We start from the raw sequence: 21,960 nt of genomic DNA, 5'->3' as shown, positions 1-21,960 counted from the left end.
TGTAAGTAATTTAAGGCCTTTGATGGATCCTAATTGTCTAAGAACACTTTCTCTTTTTCAACCAATTTTGAACTAACCCAATCTCTATCGAAACAAATATCTAGCCAAACTTCACAAACTCTTATTCCTTCTTTTTTCTTTCTTTTTTTTTTTTCCTTTTTTTTTCCTTTTTTGCATTGACTTTATTATGTCCGTTTTCTTAGGCAAACAATGTTACCCATGTAGCGAGCTTTAGGTCAGTGACTCCCAAACCAAACGGTCTTAGGGCACTAGGTTTTGAAATCCCCCGACGGACTTAATTGCTCGAGTAACAAAGGCCACAAAACGAGACTAGCCAATCTACTTTTGCCCATTTATCTAAAGATTTTATCTATAAAGAACAATGGGTATTGAAGTAGTTATTCCTTTTCTTTTTCTATCTCTTTTTTTTTCTTTTTTTCTTTTTTTTTTATTCGCAAAGGTTCGATTCGACGTTGTTTCAACATGTGGGTTCTCTCTCAGGTATCGAATAATATCACTAGGCAATCTCTCCATCAAAAGTCTCGTGCAAAGTGTGTGCCATCTTGGAATTTAGAGTACAAATCGGTCGATACAAGCTTCAAAAAGACAACCTTACTCAACTACGTTCAAATTATCTAAAAGACACTACATGTATATACTTTTCGAAAACATGCTAAACACCAACTACTCCTAAAGTTCGAGTGAGGGAAAGACAACTTAGCTAAAACATCTCTATTTTTGGATTTTCTAATTTTTCATTTTTTAGGGATTTTCATTTTTTAATAATTACACTAAAGCCCTCCCCATACCTAAATCATGCATTGTCCTCAATGTATGCAAAAGAGAGAATTGAAATGAGAGAGTAAAGAGGAATAATACCTGAATAGGAGATGAAGGGATTTTTATTAACTACTGAAGCAAATTACATGATCAAGGGTCGATGAGGTGGATGACCTCTTCCTCCGAATCAATAGGCAATTCTAAAAATGGTTTAAGACGTTGACCATTAACTTTGAAAACATTACCATTTTTAGGATCCTGAATTTCAACAGCACCGTGAGGAAACACAACTTGAACAATGTAAGGACCATCCCATCTAGAACGCAACTTACCGGGAAACAAATGAAGCCTAGAGTTGTAGAGAAGAACTTTTTGGCCGGGAGAAAAGGATTTTCTTAAAATAGTCTTATCATGGAAGGCCTTGGTTCTCTCTTTGTAAATTTTAGCATTTTCGTAGGCATCATTCCTAAGTTCGTCCAACTCGGTCAATTGTAACTTCCGATGACTACCGGCGGTGGGTAAATCGAAGTTCAATTCTCTAATGGCCCACATGGCCCTATGCTCTAACTCTACCGGCAAATGGCAAGCTTTACCATACACGAGTCTATAAGGAGACATTCCTAAGACGGTCTTAAAGGCGGTCCGATAGGCCCATAAGGCATCTATCAATTTGGTTGACCAATCCTTCCTATTCGAGTTGACCGTCTTTTCTAAGATTTGCTTAATTTGCCGGTTTGACACCTCTACTTGGCCACTAGTTTGAGGATGATAAGGGGTAGCAAGCCTATGAGTGATGGAGTACTTCTTAAGAAGAGACTCGAATTGACGGTTCTTGAAATGTGTCCCTTGGTCACTAATGATAGCCCTAGGTGTACCAAATCGAGAAAAGATATTCTCTTTAAGGAAGCGAAGGACAACTTTGTTGTCATTAGACCGGGTCGGGATGGCTTCTACCCACTTAGAAACGTAATCAACCGCGAGAAGGATGTAAAGGTGGCCAAACGAACTAGGAAATGGGCCCATGAAATCTATGCCCCACACATCAAAGAGCTTTATAACAAGGATTGGGCTCATAGGCATCATGTTCCTCCTAGTGATTCTTCCTAGATGTTGACACCTACTACATGCAGAACAATACTCGGCGGCATCCTTAAACAAAGTGGGCCAATAAAAACCGCATTGGAGGATTTTAGCGGCGGTCTTTTTCGCACTAAAATGACCTCCACATGCTTGATCGTGACAAAACGAGAGGATGCTATGAAACTCACTATTTGGGACACACCTCCTAATGATTTGATCGGGACAATGTTTAAAGAGATACGGGTCGTCCCAAAAGAAATGGTTCACTTGAGAAAAGAACTTGGCTTTATCATTTTTGGACCATGTCGAGGGAATGTCACCGGTTGCTAGGTAATTGACTATGTCGGCGAACCAAGGGAGAGTGGAAATCGAGAGAAGGTGTTCGTCGGGAAAGGATTCGCGTAAGGGCAAATCGTTAGTGGATTCAACCACTAATCGAGAGAGATGATCGGCGACGACATTCTCGCACCCTTTCTTATCCCTAATCTCTAAGTCAAACTCTTGGAGCAACAAAATCCATCTAATTAAGCGGGCTTTTGAGTCTTTTTTAGAGAAAAGGTACTTAAGAGCGGCATGGTCGGTGTAAACAATGATTTTGGACCCGATAAGATAAGAGCGAAATTTTTCTAAGGCAAAGACTACGGCTAGAAGTTCCTTCTCGGTGGTAGAGTAATTGAGTTGCGCATCATTTAAGGTCTTACTAGCATAGTAAATGACATGAGGCCTCTTATCTATTCGTTGTCCTAAAACCGCTCCTATCGCATAATCGGATGCGTCACACATAAGCTCGAAAGGTTGGCTCCAATCGGGAGACTTCATGATCGGGGCCGAAGTCAATTCTCTCTTAAGGTCTTCGAAGGAATGAACACACTCGCTTGTGAACTCGAATTTGACATCCTTAGCTAGAAGGTTGGTCAAAGGTCGGGCCTTTTTGCTAAAATCTTGAATAAATCTACGATAAAATCCCGCATGTCCAAGGAAAGAACGAATTTCCTTAACGGACTTGGGAGGAGGGAGATTAGCAATTAGGTCAACCTTAGCCTTGTCTACTTCGATCCCTTTTTCAGAAATTTTGTGTCCTAAAACGATTCCCTCCTTAACCATGAAATGACATTTCTCCCAATTTAACACTAAATCCGTTTCCTCACATCTTTTCAAAACTAAGTCTAGATTATTAAGGCATTGGTGAAAAGATGGTCCAAAGATGGAAAAGTCATCTATGAAGACTTCTAGAAAGTCACCTATCATTTCCGAGAAGATGCTAGTCATGCACCTTTGGAACGTGGACGGGCCCGTGGTTAGGCCGAAAGCTAGACGTCTATACGCGAAGGTTCCAAAAGGGCAAGTGAAAGTGGTCTTTTCTTGGTCTTCGGGAGCAATCGGGATTTGAAAATATCCCGAGTAACCATCTAAGAAGCAATAAAAAGCATGACCCGCTAACCTTTCTAGCATTTGATCGATAAAGGGCAAAGGAAAATGGTCTTTCCTAGTGACGGCATTAAGCTTCCTAAAGTCTATGCACATTCTCCACCCGGATTGAACACGCGTTGGAACTTGCTCATTGTTCTCATTTGTCACCAAAGTAATGCCCGACTTCTTAGGCACTACATGGACGGGACTCACCCACTTACTATCGGAAATGGGATAAATAATCCCATTGTCTAAGCACTTAAGAATCTCTTTCTTAACTACCTCCATCATGGGAGGATTCAACCTCCTTTGAGGTTCTCTCACGGGCTTTGCATCTTCTACCAAATGAATTCTATGTTGGACAATCGCCGGGCTAATTCCTTTAATGTCCGAGATGCTCCACCCTATCGCTCCCTTATGCTTTCTAAGGGTTCCTAAAAGTTCTTCCTCTTGTGACGTAGTCAAATTAGAGGCAATGATAACGGGATATGACTCGTTAGGACCTAGAAAATCATACTTAAGAGTGTCGGGAAGAGGTTTGAGTTCTACTTCCGGCGGTTGTGACTCAACGGATTTCTTAGGTAAAGGCAAATGCTCGGGTTCAACATCACGCTCTTGACTTGTTGTAGGAATGGTGGATTCTAACATTTGGTTGACCTCATGTGTGTAGTCGGAAACATCCCAATCCTCTCCAAAATGTTTTAAGCAAAATTCAAGTGCATCCTTAGGATTCATGAGATCTTGATCAACTATTTCATCAATTAGATTAACGTCCATAGGTTGATCATAGAAATCATCGGATTGTTTCCCCACATGAAAAATGTTGAGGTCGATTGTCATGTTACCAAATGTTAGCTTCATTAAGCCGTTCCTACAATTAATCAACGCGTTGGATGTAGCTAAAAAGGGTCGTCCTAGGATTATGGGAATTTGATTCTTCGGGTTCCTAACCGGCTCGGTCTCTAGGACGACAAAATCTACGGGAAACACGAAGTCACCTACTTTAATTAGCACATCCTCGATCATTCCCTTAGGAATTTTCACGGATCGATCGGCTAATTGAAGTGTGACATTGGTTTGTCGGAGCTCCCCTAAGCCTAAAGCTTGGTAGACAGAATATGGAAGGAGATTAACACTAGCCCCTAAATCAAGTAACGCCTTATCCACAAAAGTTTCTCCTATGACACATGAAATTGTAGGACAACCGGGGTCCTTGTATTTCACGGGAATTTGGTTTGAGAGAATCGAACTAATGTGAGAGGTAAGGAAAGCTTTCTTAGGAACATGGTTAGTTCTCTTATGGGTACATAACTCCTTAAGACACTTAGCATATGAGGGAATTTGTTGAATTGCATCTAAAAGGGGTATGTTGACCTTGACTTGCTTAAACACTTCCAAAATCTTCTCCATTTGAGCCGATTGCTTAGGTGAAATAAGTCTTTGTGGGTAAGGGACTCTCGGTTTATAGACTACTTCACCTTGCAACTCGGGTTCCGGGTTTGGGTCACTCGACTCCTCACGGGCTTTTGAACTCTCGGGTTTGTCATGATTAATGGTAGTGCGGGGTGGACTTGGGTTAGAAGTCGAATCCCCTTTCTTACCAAGGTTCTCACCAACGTGGGTCTCTACTTGTTTACCCGACCTAAGAGAAATGACCGAATGCACATTATCCGGGGGTCTTTGATTAAGTGGAAATTTTAGGTTCGGCTCCGGTTGACTAGGGAATTTGTTCTTTTCTCGTTCACACAACGTGTTCGCTAATTGACTCAATTGGGACTCTAACTTAGAGACGGCTTGCACATTAGAATGCAAAAGTTGCCTATCTTGAGTTAAAGTTTGCATGAAGGTTTGTTGGGATTGGGTCAAGTTAGTTTGCGATTTCACTAAGGCCTCTATGCTCTTTTCTAGGGAATTGAGTCTCTTATCTGAATCATTAAAACCGGGAGGATTTAACGGAGCTTGACTTGGGTTTTGATAATTCGGAAAAGAATTGGGATTGGGCCTAGGAAAATTAGGTTGTGGAGTTTGAAAGTTTTGCCCTTGGTTCCACGAGAAATTCGGGTGATTCTTCCACCCGGGGTTGTAAGTTGGTGCAAAAGGATCGTTTCTCGGCTTAGGTTGGAACATCGCGTTCACTTGCTCAAAATCGTGAGATTGTTGGATCTCGGGATGGGGAGCATCATAGTTCGGGAACATAGGCAAAGATGAGGGGCCACTATGAGACTCTAAAGCTTCGAGTCTCTTAGTAAGGGTTGCTAATTTGGCATCGGTTGCCACATTGTTTCCTATCGAGTGCAAACCCCTAGCGCTAGACGCCTCGATCGACTTTTTAGGTTCCCTAGTAGACTCCCATAACATTGTTTTCTCGGCTAAGTCCTCGAAAAATTCCCACCCTTGGTCCTCATCTTTTTCCATGAATTTGCCTTGGCACATAGATTCTAACAAAGCGGTTGTTTGACTATCTAAGGCCTCGTACACAATCTTACAAAGTCTCCATTTCTCTATTCCATGGTGGGGGCATTGTGATAAAAGATTTTTGAAACGATCAAAGAATTTCCAAAAAGACTCATTTTCCCTTTGATGGAATTGATTTATTTCATTTGTAATTCGAGTCGTTTTGTGGTTTGGAAAATACTTTTTAAGAAACATTACCACAAAGCCCTCCCAAGTGGAAATAGAATTGACGGGAAGACTATACAACCATTTTTTAGCATTTTCTTTTAAAGCAAAGTTGATTAGTCTAAGCCGAATGGAATCTTCGCTCAATTGTTGGAGTTTTTGCAAACCGCAAACCTCCTCAAATTCTTGAATAAAGAGATATGGATCCTCACCTTCACTCCCTAAAAACTTAGGCAACATGCTAATGTGATGTGCCTTAATCTCGAAATTATTCCCATTAACGGGAGGAAGGGTGATACACGATGGTTGAGCAGAACGGGACGGGTAACAGCGGTCTTTAAGAGACAACGCCATGTTTACTATCGGTTCGCTAACTTCTATGGGTTCGGAGTCCGAAGAGGACGAAGAAGGAATTTCGATGATCGGTCTAACTAATCTAGACGATTCGCTCCTAACCCAAGTAGTTCGCATAAACTAGATAGTAAACACGTAGCAAGTAAGTGCGAAAAATTAAAACAAACAAAAGAAAGGGTGTAAAAGTGAAAGAAAAACCTAATTCTAGGGTTCCCTAATAAAAATGAACTAGACCTTGCTCCTAACGTTAAGGACCACCAAAAACTCGATAAATCCAAAATTATTCGGACCGGTCTGGCCAGTTTGGAGCAGGCATTGCCAAGAGGCCAATCTCCGCGCTTAGACACCAAACCTTAATCGGCCAGGTAAGCTTTCGCTTGCCTTAGACACCGAAAAGTCGGAATAATTAAAGATTACCTCGTCTTTTAGGTACCTTCCTAGTTGAGCGCGAAATCCTAGGGGCTAACGTCTAATTCAATTTTATTAAAAGGCTAGGGAATGCAAAATGAAGAATTAAGTCGTTGTGGGCCAAGGAAAGAGTGATGAAATCCCTTCCCTTATCTTGTGAGTGGGTTTTGCCCTTAGGATTTATTTAAAATGATGCTCCACACAACGAGATAATAAAAGCTATAAACAAATATGGATGCTTCTACACTACGTGATTTACTCTAAAGAAAGGAAGAAATTAACGCACCTTAGGGTCCTCCAGCGATCACCACAATTTAAGGTACGAAAATTTAAAAACAAAAATTAAAATCTAAATGATGTGCCCTAAGTGTAAAAATGCATGATGCAACACATATTTAATTCTAACTACTATTTTTGGATTTTAAATTTTTAATTTGTTTGTGTTTTTCAATTTTCAAATTTGTTTGTGATTTTCTAAATAAAGACGAAAAAAAGTGGAGAGATACGAGATACCAAAGCAAGCTTCCAAATCCGAGCAAAATTTGTTCACTTTACTCCATGAATCCCGACTATTCCTCCTCGAAATAAAGAACAAAAAAATAGTGAGAAAACAAGCTAATCCGAAAGATTAAAAATAAAGGAGCGAAAAATAAATTTTAATCCCCGGCAGCGGCGCCAAAAACTTGATGTGCTAGAAATATGATTTCAAATTAAATCGCAAGCACATGATCACCGTTTTAATATTTATGATTCGATCCACAGAGATTAAAATTATTTTTCGAAAAAAACCTTAATTTCTAATCTAGGCGAATTAGAACAATTAATTTTTGAGAAAAAGGGTTTTCTAAATTTAACTCTAAGATTTCATTTTAAACTAATCTAATTAATTATTACTCATCACAATTAAACTTAAATTAAGCCTAATAATTTAAGATTGAAAACTAATTTTAGACACTAAAAAAAAAAAATGACAAGTCGTGTGCTTATTCTATCTAGCCAATTCAGAAAGTCAAATCATGTTTAACCACAATTATTAATCAGGAAATTTTCAAGCACTAAACTTCAACAAAATCCATTAGAAATGCCAAACTCGAAGTGGCAACTCAGAGACTAAACAAATTAAAACCCAAAACAAACTACTCAACTTTACACAGCAGGTTACGAAACTCAGTAGAATAAATTTAAACAACTCTGTATAAAAGATTTAACGCAGCCATCAACATTTCTACAAACTAATAGTAACAAAACAGACACAGTAACACAACCAAGCACTTCACTTATACGGAACAATCTTGAAAACAGGACGCAAAAAAAAGCTTAAAACTAAACCCATTTTATAAAAGAAAGCAGCTACGTGCTCTATGACTCAGTACAGAACTTGGAAATGGCAGGCTCAGTGATGTGATAAAGTGACGTTAGACTCAGTAAACGAAAACAGGACTCAAAAACAACTCAACCAACAAACGAGCAGAACAACTCAGATTAACAACTCGGAACCATGACTCGATACAGCAGAACTCGAAGCAAACACTCGACGCCGACTCAGACGCTCAAGACTCGATTCCAAACTCAAGACTAAACGCAGCAGCGAAAACAGAAGCTATAAACAGAAACGAACACTCGATAAGAACTCGGAAAGGACGAAACAGCAAACAAGAGACTAAAATCGAGGACTCGAAAACTCAGACGCAGCAACACAGATTCGGACTAACTAAAACTCAGTACCTGACTCGATAATAACTTAGAAAACGCAACAAATTCAAACACAAACCCATAACCTCAGCAGTAACAAATCGCAGCTCAACTATACTACAGACTCAAACAATCGACAAGCAACGACTCGAGAATACTCAGCTACAACTCGGTGAAGAATTCGGAAATAGTAGCGAAACAATTACGACTCTACGACTTGACTTAAAACCAGAATTTGACAAACGCAAAAACGAACCCAGATTACAAACAACTCGGCAAACAAAATCAAAAACAAACGCAGTCAATTACTCAAACTAGCAGGTGACTTTAACAAAGACAACGGAAAGAAAACAGAGTGTATATAACGGAGGTGGGGTTGTAGTGAGTTTTAAAAGTGAGTTTTAAAAGGATCAGGGGAAGGGGTTTATAACGAAAGCAGGGGAAAAGGGGGTGGGTTTTTGTTTTCTTAAATAAATGACAATAACAAGAAACTGGAAATGGGTTTGTGCGCCGAATTACATAAAACTGTTGTATCTAATAATCTAACCCCCACACAAATTATCTTTGTGCTAGAGTTTCAACCATCTTAAAAATTAAAACTAAAAATTGAGAGATCTACACTAATCATAAGCTCAATGATTCTTCATTTCCCAAAAGCTTAAAAAGCATGTGGTGGTACTTAGAAAAAATCATTCAACTTGGAGAACATAAATTAAGAAGACAACACAAGATTAAACTAGAAGAAATTTGCATAGAAACTAAAAAGTGTATACAAGCTTGGAAAGGAAATTGGGGCTATCAAAATGTAAATCTATCTAAGATACTAACTATAGAAATGACTAGGTAGAAAAAGATTGGTAGGTGGCTAGGTTACTAGGTAGGTGATTACAAGTAAAGAGAAGGGGGTATTTATAACTAAAGAATTAGGGTTTAGGGGTAGGGTGGCTCAATCTTGACCATCCATGTGCCTTGTGTGTTGGGAAGATTGTGGCCCTCCATGTGTCCCTTAGTTGCCAACTCTTTTTTTCTTCTTTTCTTTTCCCTTTTCTTCTTTTTCTTGCATTTTCTCTTCTTTCTTTATTTATCTACAATTTCCTGAAATAAAATAAATAAGCGATTAATACTACGAAAATAAACAAAAAATAGGCACTTAAATATGCAAAAATATGGACTAATCACTATCTCCGGGCCTAGCTGGAAAGCAGACCTCACCACGGTGTCCATCTCCTCCTTGGGCAAAGAAGTGAGACTCTCCTTCAGAGGATAGGGGTCCCGGGCCATAGCAAACTCTGCAAACCTAGAATCAACGTCCTCCTTATCATAAGGACCAGGATCCCCACCCGGATGCCTATCACGATACAAACTACTCAAATCCCGAAAGTATCGGGTGTCGGGAACATCCGGAGACTTCTTCACAAAGTGATAATTACTATTTGTCCAACAACCGTCCGGAGTGAACAACACCTGTCTATTTGAAACCTCCTTCACGGGAAGCCTCTTTGACAAAACAGCAGCCCGGGGCATGGTAGGAAAAGGACTTGGATCACCCTCTCTTAGCCGACCCCTCGGTCCAGACCATACACCTACATATAATAATCTGAGGTCAGTTTTATATATGAAGAACTCTCCGCAAGGAACTAGCTTATTCCTATTTGGTTTCTACATTGATTTTATTATGGTCCAGACCTCCAATCTAGACCTATCTATGAAACCACCCAACATCAAAAACCCCAGAAACACACTGACCCCGAACCCGGCAATACAAAATATTTTCAAACCAAACTTTAAAACTCAAAGCAAAAGCCACGAGGACCCGCAAGCATATACACACAAAAAGCCAACAACATGACTCCCTGACCCGGACTCATCACCCTGACCTTGACTCACGACCTCCAATCCGGATCAGTCTATACACACAACAGAAACACAAATCAATACAAAAAATACTCAAGCGCATGAAAAATTCCATCAGCCAAACTCATACTTACAAACACACACGACCACCTACGCACGTGTACAACCTGAACTCACCCACCCAAACAACAAAACTACAGATTACCAAACCCAGAAAAACAAAAACACAAAAAAATATATACACCAGCAAAAACCAAAAACCAGACCTCACCAACTCGGAAATCCACAGACTTATATACATGAACCTATACACAGAGAAAACCAAAAGCATAAACCGACACCCAGTCCGGACCCACTGCCCCAATCCGGACTCATGCGAACACTAAAACACTACCCACAGCAAAGCTACTTTTTAAACTAAACCCACACCTTCACAACCAGTCCGGACTCGCCACCCCGGTCCGGCCCGTACTTACAACACAAAAACGTACTTGGAAGCAAACCACATAAGACCGAAGGTCACGATCGACAAGAACAAAACACTACAGGCGAAAATCAAAAACCCAGCCACTCCTACTCGGAAAGCAAAACAAACACAGCAGAAAGAATGTCAGACTCGGACAAAATCGACAACTCGCAATAAAACTACAAAATACAACTTAAACAAGGCAGCTTGAAAGACGTGAACTCGGAACCTAGCGACTCAAACTAATGGCAAGAACCACCCGGCAACTCAAAAACAAACCCAGACTCAGGTACTGGCTTGCCAAGCCGACTCAGAGCGGACTCGACAGAACTCAAAAACGCAGCAAACGACGACAACTCACTACAACTCAGCAACTCAACTCGGACTAAAATCACAGCAGCAACATTGTTTGAACTCAGCAAATTTTCAAGCAAAAAAGAAGCACAACAGGACTCAAACACATAGCAAACAACTACAACGAATCAAAGCAAAAAACACAATCCAAGAGTAGTATTCAGCCCGGACCTTGTTTTCGGTCCCGGACCCATCATGCTAGTCCGGACCTGGGAATCAAAAAGAAAAAATATATAAAGTGAAATCGCCTCCTGCTTTTTAGACACACACCGCATCCTGATTATTCCGGACCTCGCTTTTGGTCTCGGACCTCAACACATGATTAGTATGACAAACGTTAATGGATCAAGCATTATTAGTCCGGATCTAGAACTTGGAAAAATATATATTAAAAAGAAAAGGATGCTCCAAGCCAACAATCGATCCGGACCTCCATTCTAACTCCGGACTCAGAGCCAAGGACTTGTTGGGAGTCTGGACTCACTCTCTCATACCGGATCCACAACAGCTAGAATTTCGGAGAAAATATGAAAATATATGCGTACATCTCATGTTTCAAAAACAAAGACCATCAACCCGGACCCTGCTTGTGGTCCCGAACTCCAGCGCTCGTTTCTAAGAAATATAACCCGAGTCAGACTTGTCCGAAGCAAGAAGCGAAAAACACGGACAGGGGGGCAAAAGAAAAAAACTTCACCCTCTCCGCAATCAGCCCAGACCGGACACAAAACTCTACTCCCTCACACAGAAAATCTGTATAAGGGAGTGGGGGGCAAATGATAGGATATAACCCGGATCCAAGCACTGCATGACCAGGAGATGATCCCGGATCCCGGAGATGATCCGGACCCAGGAGATGATCCCAGACCCCGGAGATGATCCCGGACCCCGGAGATGATCCGGACCTAATAGATGATCCCGGACTCAGACACAACCAATCCATCCCTCTCCCGGACCAGCACACGACGAATGGAAGCCCCAGGTGATAGGGACAGGACATGAACGGTCAACTACTGTCAAGAAACGACAAGCTGACAGAGGACACGTGTAGGGATTCGAGACATACAGGTGTATGGCCAAGATTCAGGTTTCCTACCCTTAAACCCTAATCCTTGGCCTACAAATAGACCAAGGATAAGAGGTTTAAGGGGATCTTCTTCTCTCTTCACTATCTTCTGCCTCCACACTCATATTTCACACACATACATTCAGCAAACATAAACACACAAGCAACCACATACAACAACCACCATACACACACCCTCTACATTGATAGATAGCTCATTTTCCGTCCGACTACTTTCAAGCCCGCTCTTACTCTCACGCCGGAGGCGCCTCGGGGTCCAAACCCCCCTCCGGCGTTGTTTTGCAGGCACCCATCCAGCAGCTACACCGCAAGACGACGGAGCAAGGCGGAGAAAGAGCCGGAACGGGATCTGGCGTTATCACTTCAGTTGGGAGTTAACTGTATAAACATGTTCTTTGAGGATACAAAATCATGGGAAAACATGACTTAGAGGACGATTCATACAGATTTGATCATATAGAACTACGTTGAGTTTTGTCCCCTTATAATACGGGATATGGAAGATGATTCATTCTTGTGAGGTCGAAGATACCACATACGTGTGAGAAATATTTTTGTGGTAAAATTAGAGTGTTTGTACATAGATGTCACTCTATATATCGGAATCTTGTAAACACAACTCTTATCGTTTATCAAACATAGTATTGTACCATTCCACTATTAGATGGGTTGAACATCACCTTATTTTTAAAAAATTATGCTTATCCTGTACCTGTCCTCGAAGACAATTAGGATACCCTCTTCGTGTTTTTCTGGTGTTGTTTGTTTTAGTTTATCTAAATACTTTCATATAAGATGCCCAAAAATGTGACCAAGCCTGTCTTCCGTGCCCTGTGGATAGTTGGTGGAGCTATTTGACTAGTATGGTTGCAGTTATGGTGAACTGGCCTTGCTCTTCACTCAACTACGTACAGTAATACACGTAGGTATTCCAAAATAGTAACAGGGGCCTAGGAAACTCTGCTGTAGCACGGAATCTAGCTGTGGGTGTATAACCCGAGTATAATTAGATTAATCAGTTAGAGTATCTTAATGGTTCTTACTGTCACAAACTGTGTTATAGAACTGCTGTAGTACTCAACCTATTCACTTATACAAGTACACACGTCACATGCATGGGATATTTATATATAGTCGAGGAGCCAAGTCAACTAAACCCATGGAAAAAGTAACCCATAACGAATTTTAAAGCTTCGGTCAAAGAATGTATTTGCAATCTCCCAAACATGGAAGTTTATATAATACAGTAACTTGCTACGCCCAACAAAATACTACTCCCTCCGTCCCCTCAGTAGTATACATCGGGAGATGGGGACGCGGCACAGACTTTAATACTCTTGAAAAGTGTTGTACAATCTATTTTTAAATATTTTTTTCTGAATTAAAGTTTGGATGTTATATTTTTATACAGCAAAAGAAAATCTCAAAAACAAATTACCAAACTATATTTTATAAGAGCATTGAAATGTGTGTCGAGCAGTTAAAAAGAAACGTATAGAATTAAATAGGATACAAAATACTACTATTATCCTGTATTATAAAAGCGGACTTAGTCAACATAAGCACGGTACATAGATCAATCGCGGATAATTAGAAATTAGATTATTAGTCGGAATCAATTTCAAATTATCGTTTAATTATATATATTATAGATTAATATTATAGATTAATAATTTTATATAATCGAAATAACAAATATTTATATATTACAAATAAAAAAGAACATGCATGTATATATATTAGCAGAAGCAAAAAATATATAATTTTAAGTATTTGGATAATTACATGACATAATCTAATAATAAATTATATATCATACGTAATTATATATTAAAGTATAATATTTCATAATCGATAAAATTATAATTTTATTTTTTTATAAAATTAGAACTGATAAATTTAATAAAAAATAAAATATTAATTTTTTTTTTGTAATTGACCGATTTTTGATCCATTTGTCAATTTTAGCCGATTATACCAATTTTTTCAAAAAAAAAAGATTTTTTGTCCGATTAACAATTATCAAGACGTTTTCTGTCCGAACAGCGATTAATCGACGATTAGTTTGATTAATCGGCAACTTTTAGACACTGCTATTATCATTAAAACTAGTATTTATTTATAAATTCAGCTCCACCATGCTTATGCAATTAATGGCGTCCGTCAAGGTCAAATTTATTTTGCCACTGGTTAGTAGTAGAAGTAATTTGAATATCTGACATAGTAACAATAAACAAGTGAGGTTGTGCAAATTACTATAGTAACATTTACGGGTTAATAGGCAAAAAGATCACTGATCTCATGGCCAACTTGCAGTTGGGTCATTGAACTCAAAAAGTTTGCAAACGGATCACAGAACTAAATTTAAGTTGCAGTCAACTCACTGAACTAATAAAAACTTGCATTTAGGTTACTGTGCCGTTAAGAATGAGTTGACTTTAACGGAATCCGTTAAAGATAATAATTAAAAATATAAAAAATTTGAAAAAAATATAAAAATTCAATTTTCTCAAAAAATTCTGAAAACTTAAAAAAAATCTGAAAATTTTGAAGAAACTTTAAAAAATATGGAATGTTTTTAAAAAATATGAAAAATGTAAAAACTTCGAAAAAAATCTAAAAATTTTGAAAAAAATTCAAAAATTCAAAAAAATCTGGAATTTCAAAAAATATACCTAAATTTCTGAAGTTAAAAAAAATTCAGACTTTTTCCAAATTTCCAGATTTTTTCGAAGTTTTAAATTTTCAAAATCGAGTTTTTAAAAAAGCGAATTTTTATATTTTTTCCATTTTTATTAACGGATTCCGTTAAAGTCAACTGATACTTAACGGCACAGTGACCTAAATGCAAATTTTTATTAGTTCAGTGAGTTGACTGCAAGTTAAATCCAGTTCTGTGATCCGTTTGCAAACTTTTTGAGTTCAGTGACCCAATTGCAACTTGATCATGAGTTCGGTGATTTTTTTGCCTATTAACCCTAACATTTACTCTTAACAAAATAAAAGGATTGCCAGCAAGGAGGGTTACATAAATAGCAGCTGACTCCTTCAATGTTTGACACAATCAATATCCCAGCTTGGCACAGAAATAGCAAAGTGTGAAACTGGGGGAGGTGGAACAAACTGGAGCAGGTGCCAGAGCCACCGCCGAAGGAGTCGGCACATCAAACATGATCACCAAGGAAGGAAAGACGAGCAACTATATAAATTAGGGTAGAAAATACTTTCCGCATTTAGTTTCCGACATAGCTCATCGTACATACATGTGTGCTGTATGTCCTGCATGCTTTGATTCGGCGAAACTTACAAAAAATTATTAATTAATCAAACCAGCAGGCATCGTCTTTCGGAGAAGAAATATAACAAAGATGAAGATTCAGCTTCGTATAGGCTGGAAAATGGGTCGCCTAGCTAGTATGATTTATATTGATACGAATTGGTCACAATGACAATACAAATCACGAAGTCAGTATATGCAGTCAATTTTATAATTAGATTATATCTATAATGGCGATTTTTAATTTTACAATTATTACCTGATCTGTCCTGGATTCAAATTTATCAAATTTAGAATTTAATTTCATTGCCTTTTTATAATTGAAACAATTTTTGGTAGGATATGGATTTGGTCAACATGATAGTAAATCCAAAACCCGAATACGTATTTTAAAATGATGTTTTTATAATTTTGGGGAAAATTACGGGTCTTAACCTAGCGGATTCATATAGATTAGATTTCAAATTTATCAAACTCTTGAATTTAATTTTAATATTATTTATAATTTAAAATTTTTTTGGGCAGTATTTGGACTTTGCACTACATCAATTTTGGCTATTTACGACGGATTTTTTTCGCCTTTTCCGTCGTAATTAGTACCATTTACGATGGAACGCTTTCGTTGTTTTTACTGACATTTGAAGTTAAAAAAAATAGTCGGTAATTTAAATTGTGTCGCAAGTTATCACTTACGTCGTAAGATCAGTCATGTGGACCTCACTGCTCAATTTTATTAAACCACAATATATGACGAACAAATCCGTAGTATTTACATCATGGGCCCTACATATTTACAATGGAAAAAACATCGTAAATACATCCACATGGACCCCAATGTTCAATTCATCATATGACGAAAAAACCAGTCGTATTTTCAGTGCGGATCCAATGCTTAATCATCACCGACAATATACGACGGAAGGTTGGTACGTCGTAAGTATTGACGAGAACATACAACATGTAAATCTACAACATGTAGATTTTCTGTTTACGCTCTGCCTTTTCTGTCGTAAGATATGCGTCGTAATTGCCCAGAATTGATGTAGTCTTAGCCAACACAATCGTGAATCCAAAACTCTGAATACATGTATCGAAGTGATGTTTATATTTTTAGGATTAATATTTCTCCGTTATAGAAAATAACATGTAGATTGTCGGAACAACATTTTAATTGTAGAGAAGATTAGTTTTTTTAGTTAGAAAATTTAGAAAGAATGATGTGTTTTAGTTAAAAGAATAATTACTATGTTACTTGACGTTATTTTAGAAGATTGAGTTTTTTTAGTTAGAAAATATAAAAAAGATAATATATTTTAATTTAAATTAAAGATTAATTATTAATTATATAGATAGACTGTATTTCGGCGACCAAATTTTTAATGTTCGGTTTTAATAGTATAGGTATATATGCTAGATTTAACTTAGTGTATTCTACAAATAATATTTACTAAGAACTATATTATAATTATTTTTTGAATTCCCGGTCGATTAAAATTTAAAGTTATAATTGAATTAGTTTATAGTAAGATAAAGTAATGTACTCCGTGTAATAGATCAATTTTCATCATATTTATTTTCAAATATTGTGTTTGTATTAAATTTATTTGTGTGTCCGTCACCGAATGAAGCCGATATCAGACCGTAATCCATTAATCTATTTGTAAGGGATACAAATTTGAGCACACTTTCTGACTTGAATACAAATAAATTTGAGTGAGATATTTTTAGGTACGTTATTTAAATATGACCACTACATAGTACATGTGAATATACGATAACGGAGCACATATCGTATTTGCATGTTACTCCACTGCTTAACGCGTTTCCTTCTTCCCACGTCCCCTGCAGCCCTGTGACCCTGTCCCATGACTCCGGCCTATATAATCCCCGCACTTTCACTTGAACACACATTGCATCCCCAGCTAGTCTCTCTCCATCAGCTTCCCCGCTTTGTATAAGAAAAGATAAAATGTCGCAGCTGCTAAAAAGCTCCTTAGCTTTCATCTTCATCGTTCTTCTTCCTGTATTGTTACAACTCATACTCATCACTCAAGCCCAACTAACACCACCCCCACCACCCCAAGCACAAACTCAAGCCCCACCAACATCACCACCACCACCACAGCAAGCACAGACTCAAGTTCCAACACCACCACCGCCGCCGCCGCCGCAAGCACAGACTCAAGCCCCACCACCACCACCAGCAGGACAAACTCAAGCCCCTTCAATTGCCTGCAAAACCTCCGTTTACCCCAAACTATGCCGCTCACTCCTATCCGCATTTCGCAACGCCCCCTCAAACCCTACCGGCTACGGCAAATTCACAGTCAAACAAAGCCTCAAACAAGCTAAAAGGCTCTCGAAAACCATCAACCGCTACTTGAAAAAATCCAAGCAAAAGATCGAACTGGGCCACGAGGAGCGAAATGCAATCCAGGATTGTGGGCAACTCTTCGAGCTTACGGTGGATTACTTGGAGACCATCACCCTGGAGCTCAAGAAGGCCGAGTCACTCACCGACGGACTTATCGGTAAAATCGAGACGTTGTTGAGCGGGGTGATGACGAATCAGGACACGTGCTACGATGGGCTGGTGGATAGCGGGAGTAACTTGGCAGCCGCTTTGAAAGAGCCCATCTCGGATGCCACCGTACTGTACAGCGTTTCACTAGGGTTGGTGACACGTGCCATCGGACGTGATCGGAAGCGTGGGCCTCGGAAGGGGAATGTGTGGCCGGGACAAGGCTTCCCCACCAACATTACCTTGTCGAAACTGAAAAAGGTGCGTCGTTTCTTCTTGTTTTGATCTGAGTAAAAACTTATTTTTCAGAAATAAGCCGAATATTATGATGAATTTTATATATTTATATGTTCATCAAAAATATGATAATTTACATATATAAATATAGAATAAGGAGGTTAAGTACTTTTTAAGTCACACAATTCGTAACATAGAGTCATTGAAAGTATACATATACTCTGATAAGGAGGTTAAGTATCTTTAAATCGCACAATTCTTAACACAGAGTCTCTGAAAATATAATCACTGATAGTATACCTACGTTTTATATATAATTATGTATTTAAATTTTTTTTTTATGTACTCCTATATTACACCATAATAGAAACACTAGAAAAGAGAGTAGTTCCCAAGATATTGGCAGGGGGAGACTAGGTAGGAGTCCGGCGGAGGCGGATAGGTGTATTGATAAGTGGGAAACATTTTAGTGCCAGTAGTATGCTGAAAAAAGGGAGTAGGAATCTGCTGGAAGAGGTAGAAGCTAATTCATTTGGCGACGAAACTACAACTGGTAGTCTAGTACTAACTGCCTTAAAACTCGGTACACGCATGCTAACACTTTGTCACAACCTGTCTTAATGCCTATAGTACAAACAAAAACCTCATCTCTAGCTCTTGTCATGTGTGACAATAAAACTGCACTGAGGAATTAAAACGTTAAGACTAAATAATAAATATGAGAAAATAAATACTGTCATTGCCTCATGCATTAGAATATTCAGTCGGTGCATTAGAAATAATAATACACGTGCATTTTGATGCTGAGAGAATTAGTCAACGTCTACTACATAGACATTGCTGACAAAGATATTAACACAGACACTCGATTTTGATTAATGCAATTAAGTTACATAATCATAATTAAAGCTATTGTGACGCGTGCAGTACCTGCGTGAATATGCAAAGGGAGGTCCCGGGCGCAGGTTGGGCGACGAAGAAAGCGGCATCGTGGTTGATGACATCGTGGTCGTCGACCCAGAAGGATATGGCAACTTCACAACCATACAGGCTGCTGTTGATTCTGCACCAATGAACTCGAAGCCCGAAGATGGCTACTTCATTATTTATGCTGTCAAAGGAGTTTACGAGGAATATGTCGTTGTACCTAAACAGAAGAAGAATGTAATGTTGCTCGGCGTCGGAATTAACCGCACCATCATCACCGGAAATCACAGCGTTGTCGATGGATGGTCCACCTTCAATTCTGCCACATTCGGTAAGCACATGTAACATCATGAATTTCATATTTAAGATCCGTGCCTTTTAACATGTCTATTTTGATTTTGAAGAAGTTAAATCGACCAGTGTTTAATTAAAAATTCAAGTTATCTATTCATTATTTTTAAAATCTAAAAATTACATATTAAAATGAGCTAAATAAATGATATAATTTTTGTTATATATTTTTTATAATACATATAAAAATCAAAATAAACATGTAAAACTGGACGGAGGGAGTATTTATTTGCTCCAATCTCGGTTTAATTATGAAATGCTCATTCAAATGCAGCTGTGATGGGGGAGAGATTTGTTGCGATAGACGTGACGTTCAGGAACACGGCCGGACCCGAAAAGCATCAGGCGGTCGCGGTGCGAAACAACGCCGACCTCTCCACCTTCTACAGGTGCAGTTTCGAAGGCTACCAAGACACTCTCTACGTCCATTCTCTTCGCCAATTCTACAGAGAATGCGACATCTACGGAACCGTAGATTTCATCTTCGGCAACTCCGCTTCCGTCTTCCAGAACTGCAACATCTACGCCCGCAAGCCCATGCCTAACCAGAAGAACGCGATCACCGCTCAAGGCCGGTCCGACCCGAACCAGAAGACCGGGATTTCAATCCACAATTGCACCATCCAGGCCGCCCCGGACCTGGCCGAAGACACGAATGGCACGACCAAGAATTACTTGGGCAGGCCCTGGAAAGAGTATTCCAGGACCGTGTACATGCAATCGTTTATCGGGGACCTGATTTCTCCGGACGGGTGGCTGGAGTGGAACGGAACAGTGGGATTGGACACGTTGTATTACGGTGAGTACAGGAACCACGGGCCGGGGTCGAACACGAGCAGCAGAGTTCAGTGGCCTGGGTATGGGAGATTGACGGCCACTCAGGCTTGGAACTTCACTGTTTTTAATCTCACGTTGGGAGACACTTGGCTGCCCTTGACTACTATACCCTTTGTGGAAGGGTTGCTCAACGACGTTGATTAGTTGACTAGTTGCATTTCATGTGTCGAAGGGTAATTTGCTTAGAACAGTGGGTACTTTTTTAGTTCTGGGCAATTTGTATTGGATTAATTGTTTGTAACCTCAGAATAATTGCATATTAAAAGATCGATGTTTTTTTTAAAACATATACCACATATTTATTACAGTACACACATACAATAAAAACGTACATACTAGACACTAAACAAAGTAAAAACTAGTACAAATCTAGTTATTGAAATAACAATAACTAGACTCAGTCACAGATAATAAGCACACTAAACGGAGCTAGAAATACGATACATGAGGCATAAATAGATAGATAGGTGCATGAGTCGTCATGATCACTTTTTGGTCCTGAACTTGGACTCATCGATGTCAATGCCTTCCTGCTCAGCGCGCTCACCGCCAGACATATCGTTGTTGCTCAGCCCACCCTTGCGTCCCATCTCATGGTACCCTTCCCCTCCCAGCTGCTCCTTCCTCGTCTGCCCTCCTTTGCTCCTCCCTGAATATATTTACATATGTTCACAACTCAAACATGTCATAATCATGCATGGAAGCAAAACAAACATACACATGGAATCTATGATCAATTATATGCATGTACCTTCAGCAAGGTGCTGCTGGGCTTCAAGACTCTTCCCACCAGTCCCGCCAGGAACCACGGTCTCTCCTTGCCTCGCCCTAGCATCCAGCTCCTTCTTCTCTTGTTGACTCGCCATCTTAGCTTTCTTCTAAATGAATTCTTCCTAGCTCGTCTTCGTAAGTTGCTCTTCAATGTCGTGGTTACATTAGATGCATAGTGACTAGGTATTTATAGGGAGTTACCGAGGTTTATTTGATTGACACGTAGCGTTGATGAGGATGAAGTCAGTGGCACGTAGCTCAGATCACAGTGAAACGTGTGACTCGCTGGTGTTCTAGGGTTACACAATTGTTGAGATCATAACACGTATCAAGAATGTGCCACTAAATGTAATCCAGCTAGCTAGGTAAGTCAGTATTATCTCCACACTTGTCTTGAGGTGCAGTTCTATATTAGAGAGAGATCATTGCCGGTTGGAAAGATGTAAAATGAAATGAACGTAAGTACTCATTTTCTTTACCAAGCAAAGCGATATATAATTATATCACCATATATATACTTTTATGCTAAGATGTGAAATTTGTTTTCAGTTTTCAAACTATTTTTAAACAATTTTACTTCCGTTGAATTCAATGTTAGCTTCAATTCAAGCAGGAGAATACAGTTAACGCAAGGGTTTTATTATTTGATTTGTGTTTGAGATCAAAATGATTGACAGATTCATAATTAATCAAGGGTTTTCTTCTCTAAAAGTTATAATTACCGATTAATTTGGTTGTTCGCCCAACCGATTAAATATTCGATTATCAAAATTATTCGACTAATCCGTGATCAACACGATTAATATCTTATGGATACTGTTAACTTTACAATATATATACATAATGAATTTCACTCATTTTTTGTCAAAGAAAATCATGCTATAATATTAGTGTAGGTAAGTAATATATGATCAGCATAAACCAACTATCAATTC

General features: G+C 39.0%; 3 protein-coding genes across 3 annotated transcripts; 1 reads left to right on the top strand and 2 right to left on the bottom strand.

The window, feature by feature from the left end:
• Positions 1-195: 195 nt before the first annotated feature.
• LOC135147710 (uncharacterized) lies at positions 196-6,394 on the bottom strand. Its single transcript, XM_064080965.1, has 2 exons — positions 3,403-6,394; positions 196-2,952 (listed from the first exon to the last, which is right to left on the bottom strand). Exons 1-2 carry the CDS (start codon positions 6,358-6,360, stop codon positions 931-933), a joined length of 4,980 nt encoding a protein of 1,659 aa, XP_063937035.1. The 5' UTR covers positions 6,361-6,394; the 3' UTR covers positions 196-930.
• Positions 6,395-17,161: 10,767 nt separating this feature from the next.
• Positions 17,162-20,541, top strand: LOC108195343 (probable pectinesterase/pectinesterase inhibitor 47). The gene is made up of 3 exons (XM_017362305.2): positions 17,162-18,163; positions 19,067-19,397; positions 19,692-20,541. The coding sequence occupies exons 1-3, from the start codon at positions 17,351-17,353 to the stop codon at positions 20,396-20,398; spliced, it is 1,851 nt and encodes a 616-aa protein (XP_017217794.1). The 5' UTR covers positions 17,162-17,350; the 3' UTR covers positions 20,399-20,541.
• Positions 20,542-20,554: 13 nt separating this feature from the next.
• On the bottom strand, positions 20,555-21,170 carry LOC108195720 (protein EMB-1). Its single transcript, XM_017362691.2, has 2 exons — positions 21,006-21,170; positions 20,555-20,903 (listed from the first exon to the last, which is right to left on the bottom strand). Exons 1-2 carry the CDS (start codon positions 21,118-21,120, stop codon positions 20,740-20,742), a joined length of 279 nt encoding a protein of 92 aa, XP_017218180.1. The 5' UTR covers positions 21,121-21,170; the 3' UTR covers positions 20,555-20,739.
• Between the last annotated feature and the right edge of the window lie 790 nt (positions 21,171-21,960).

This window comes from Daucus carota, chromosome 7, assembly GCF_001625215.2.
Source record: "Daucus carota subsp. sativus chromosome 7, DH1 v3.0, whole genome shotgun sequence".
Lineage (NCBI taxonomy): Eukaryota > Viridiplantae > Streptophyta > Magnoliopsida > Apiales > Apiaceae > Daucus > Daucus carota.
This window is presented reverse-complemented; position numbering and strand designations above follow the sequence as displayed.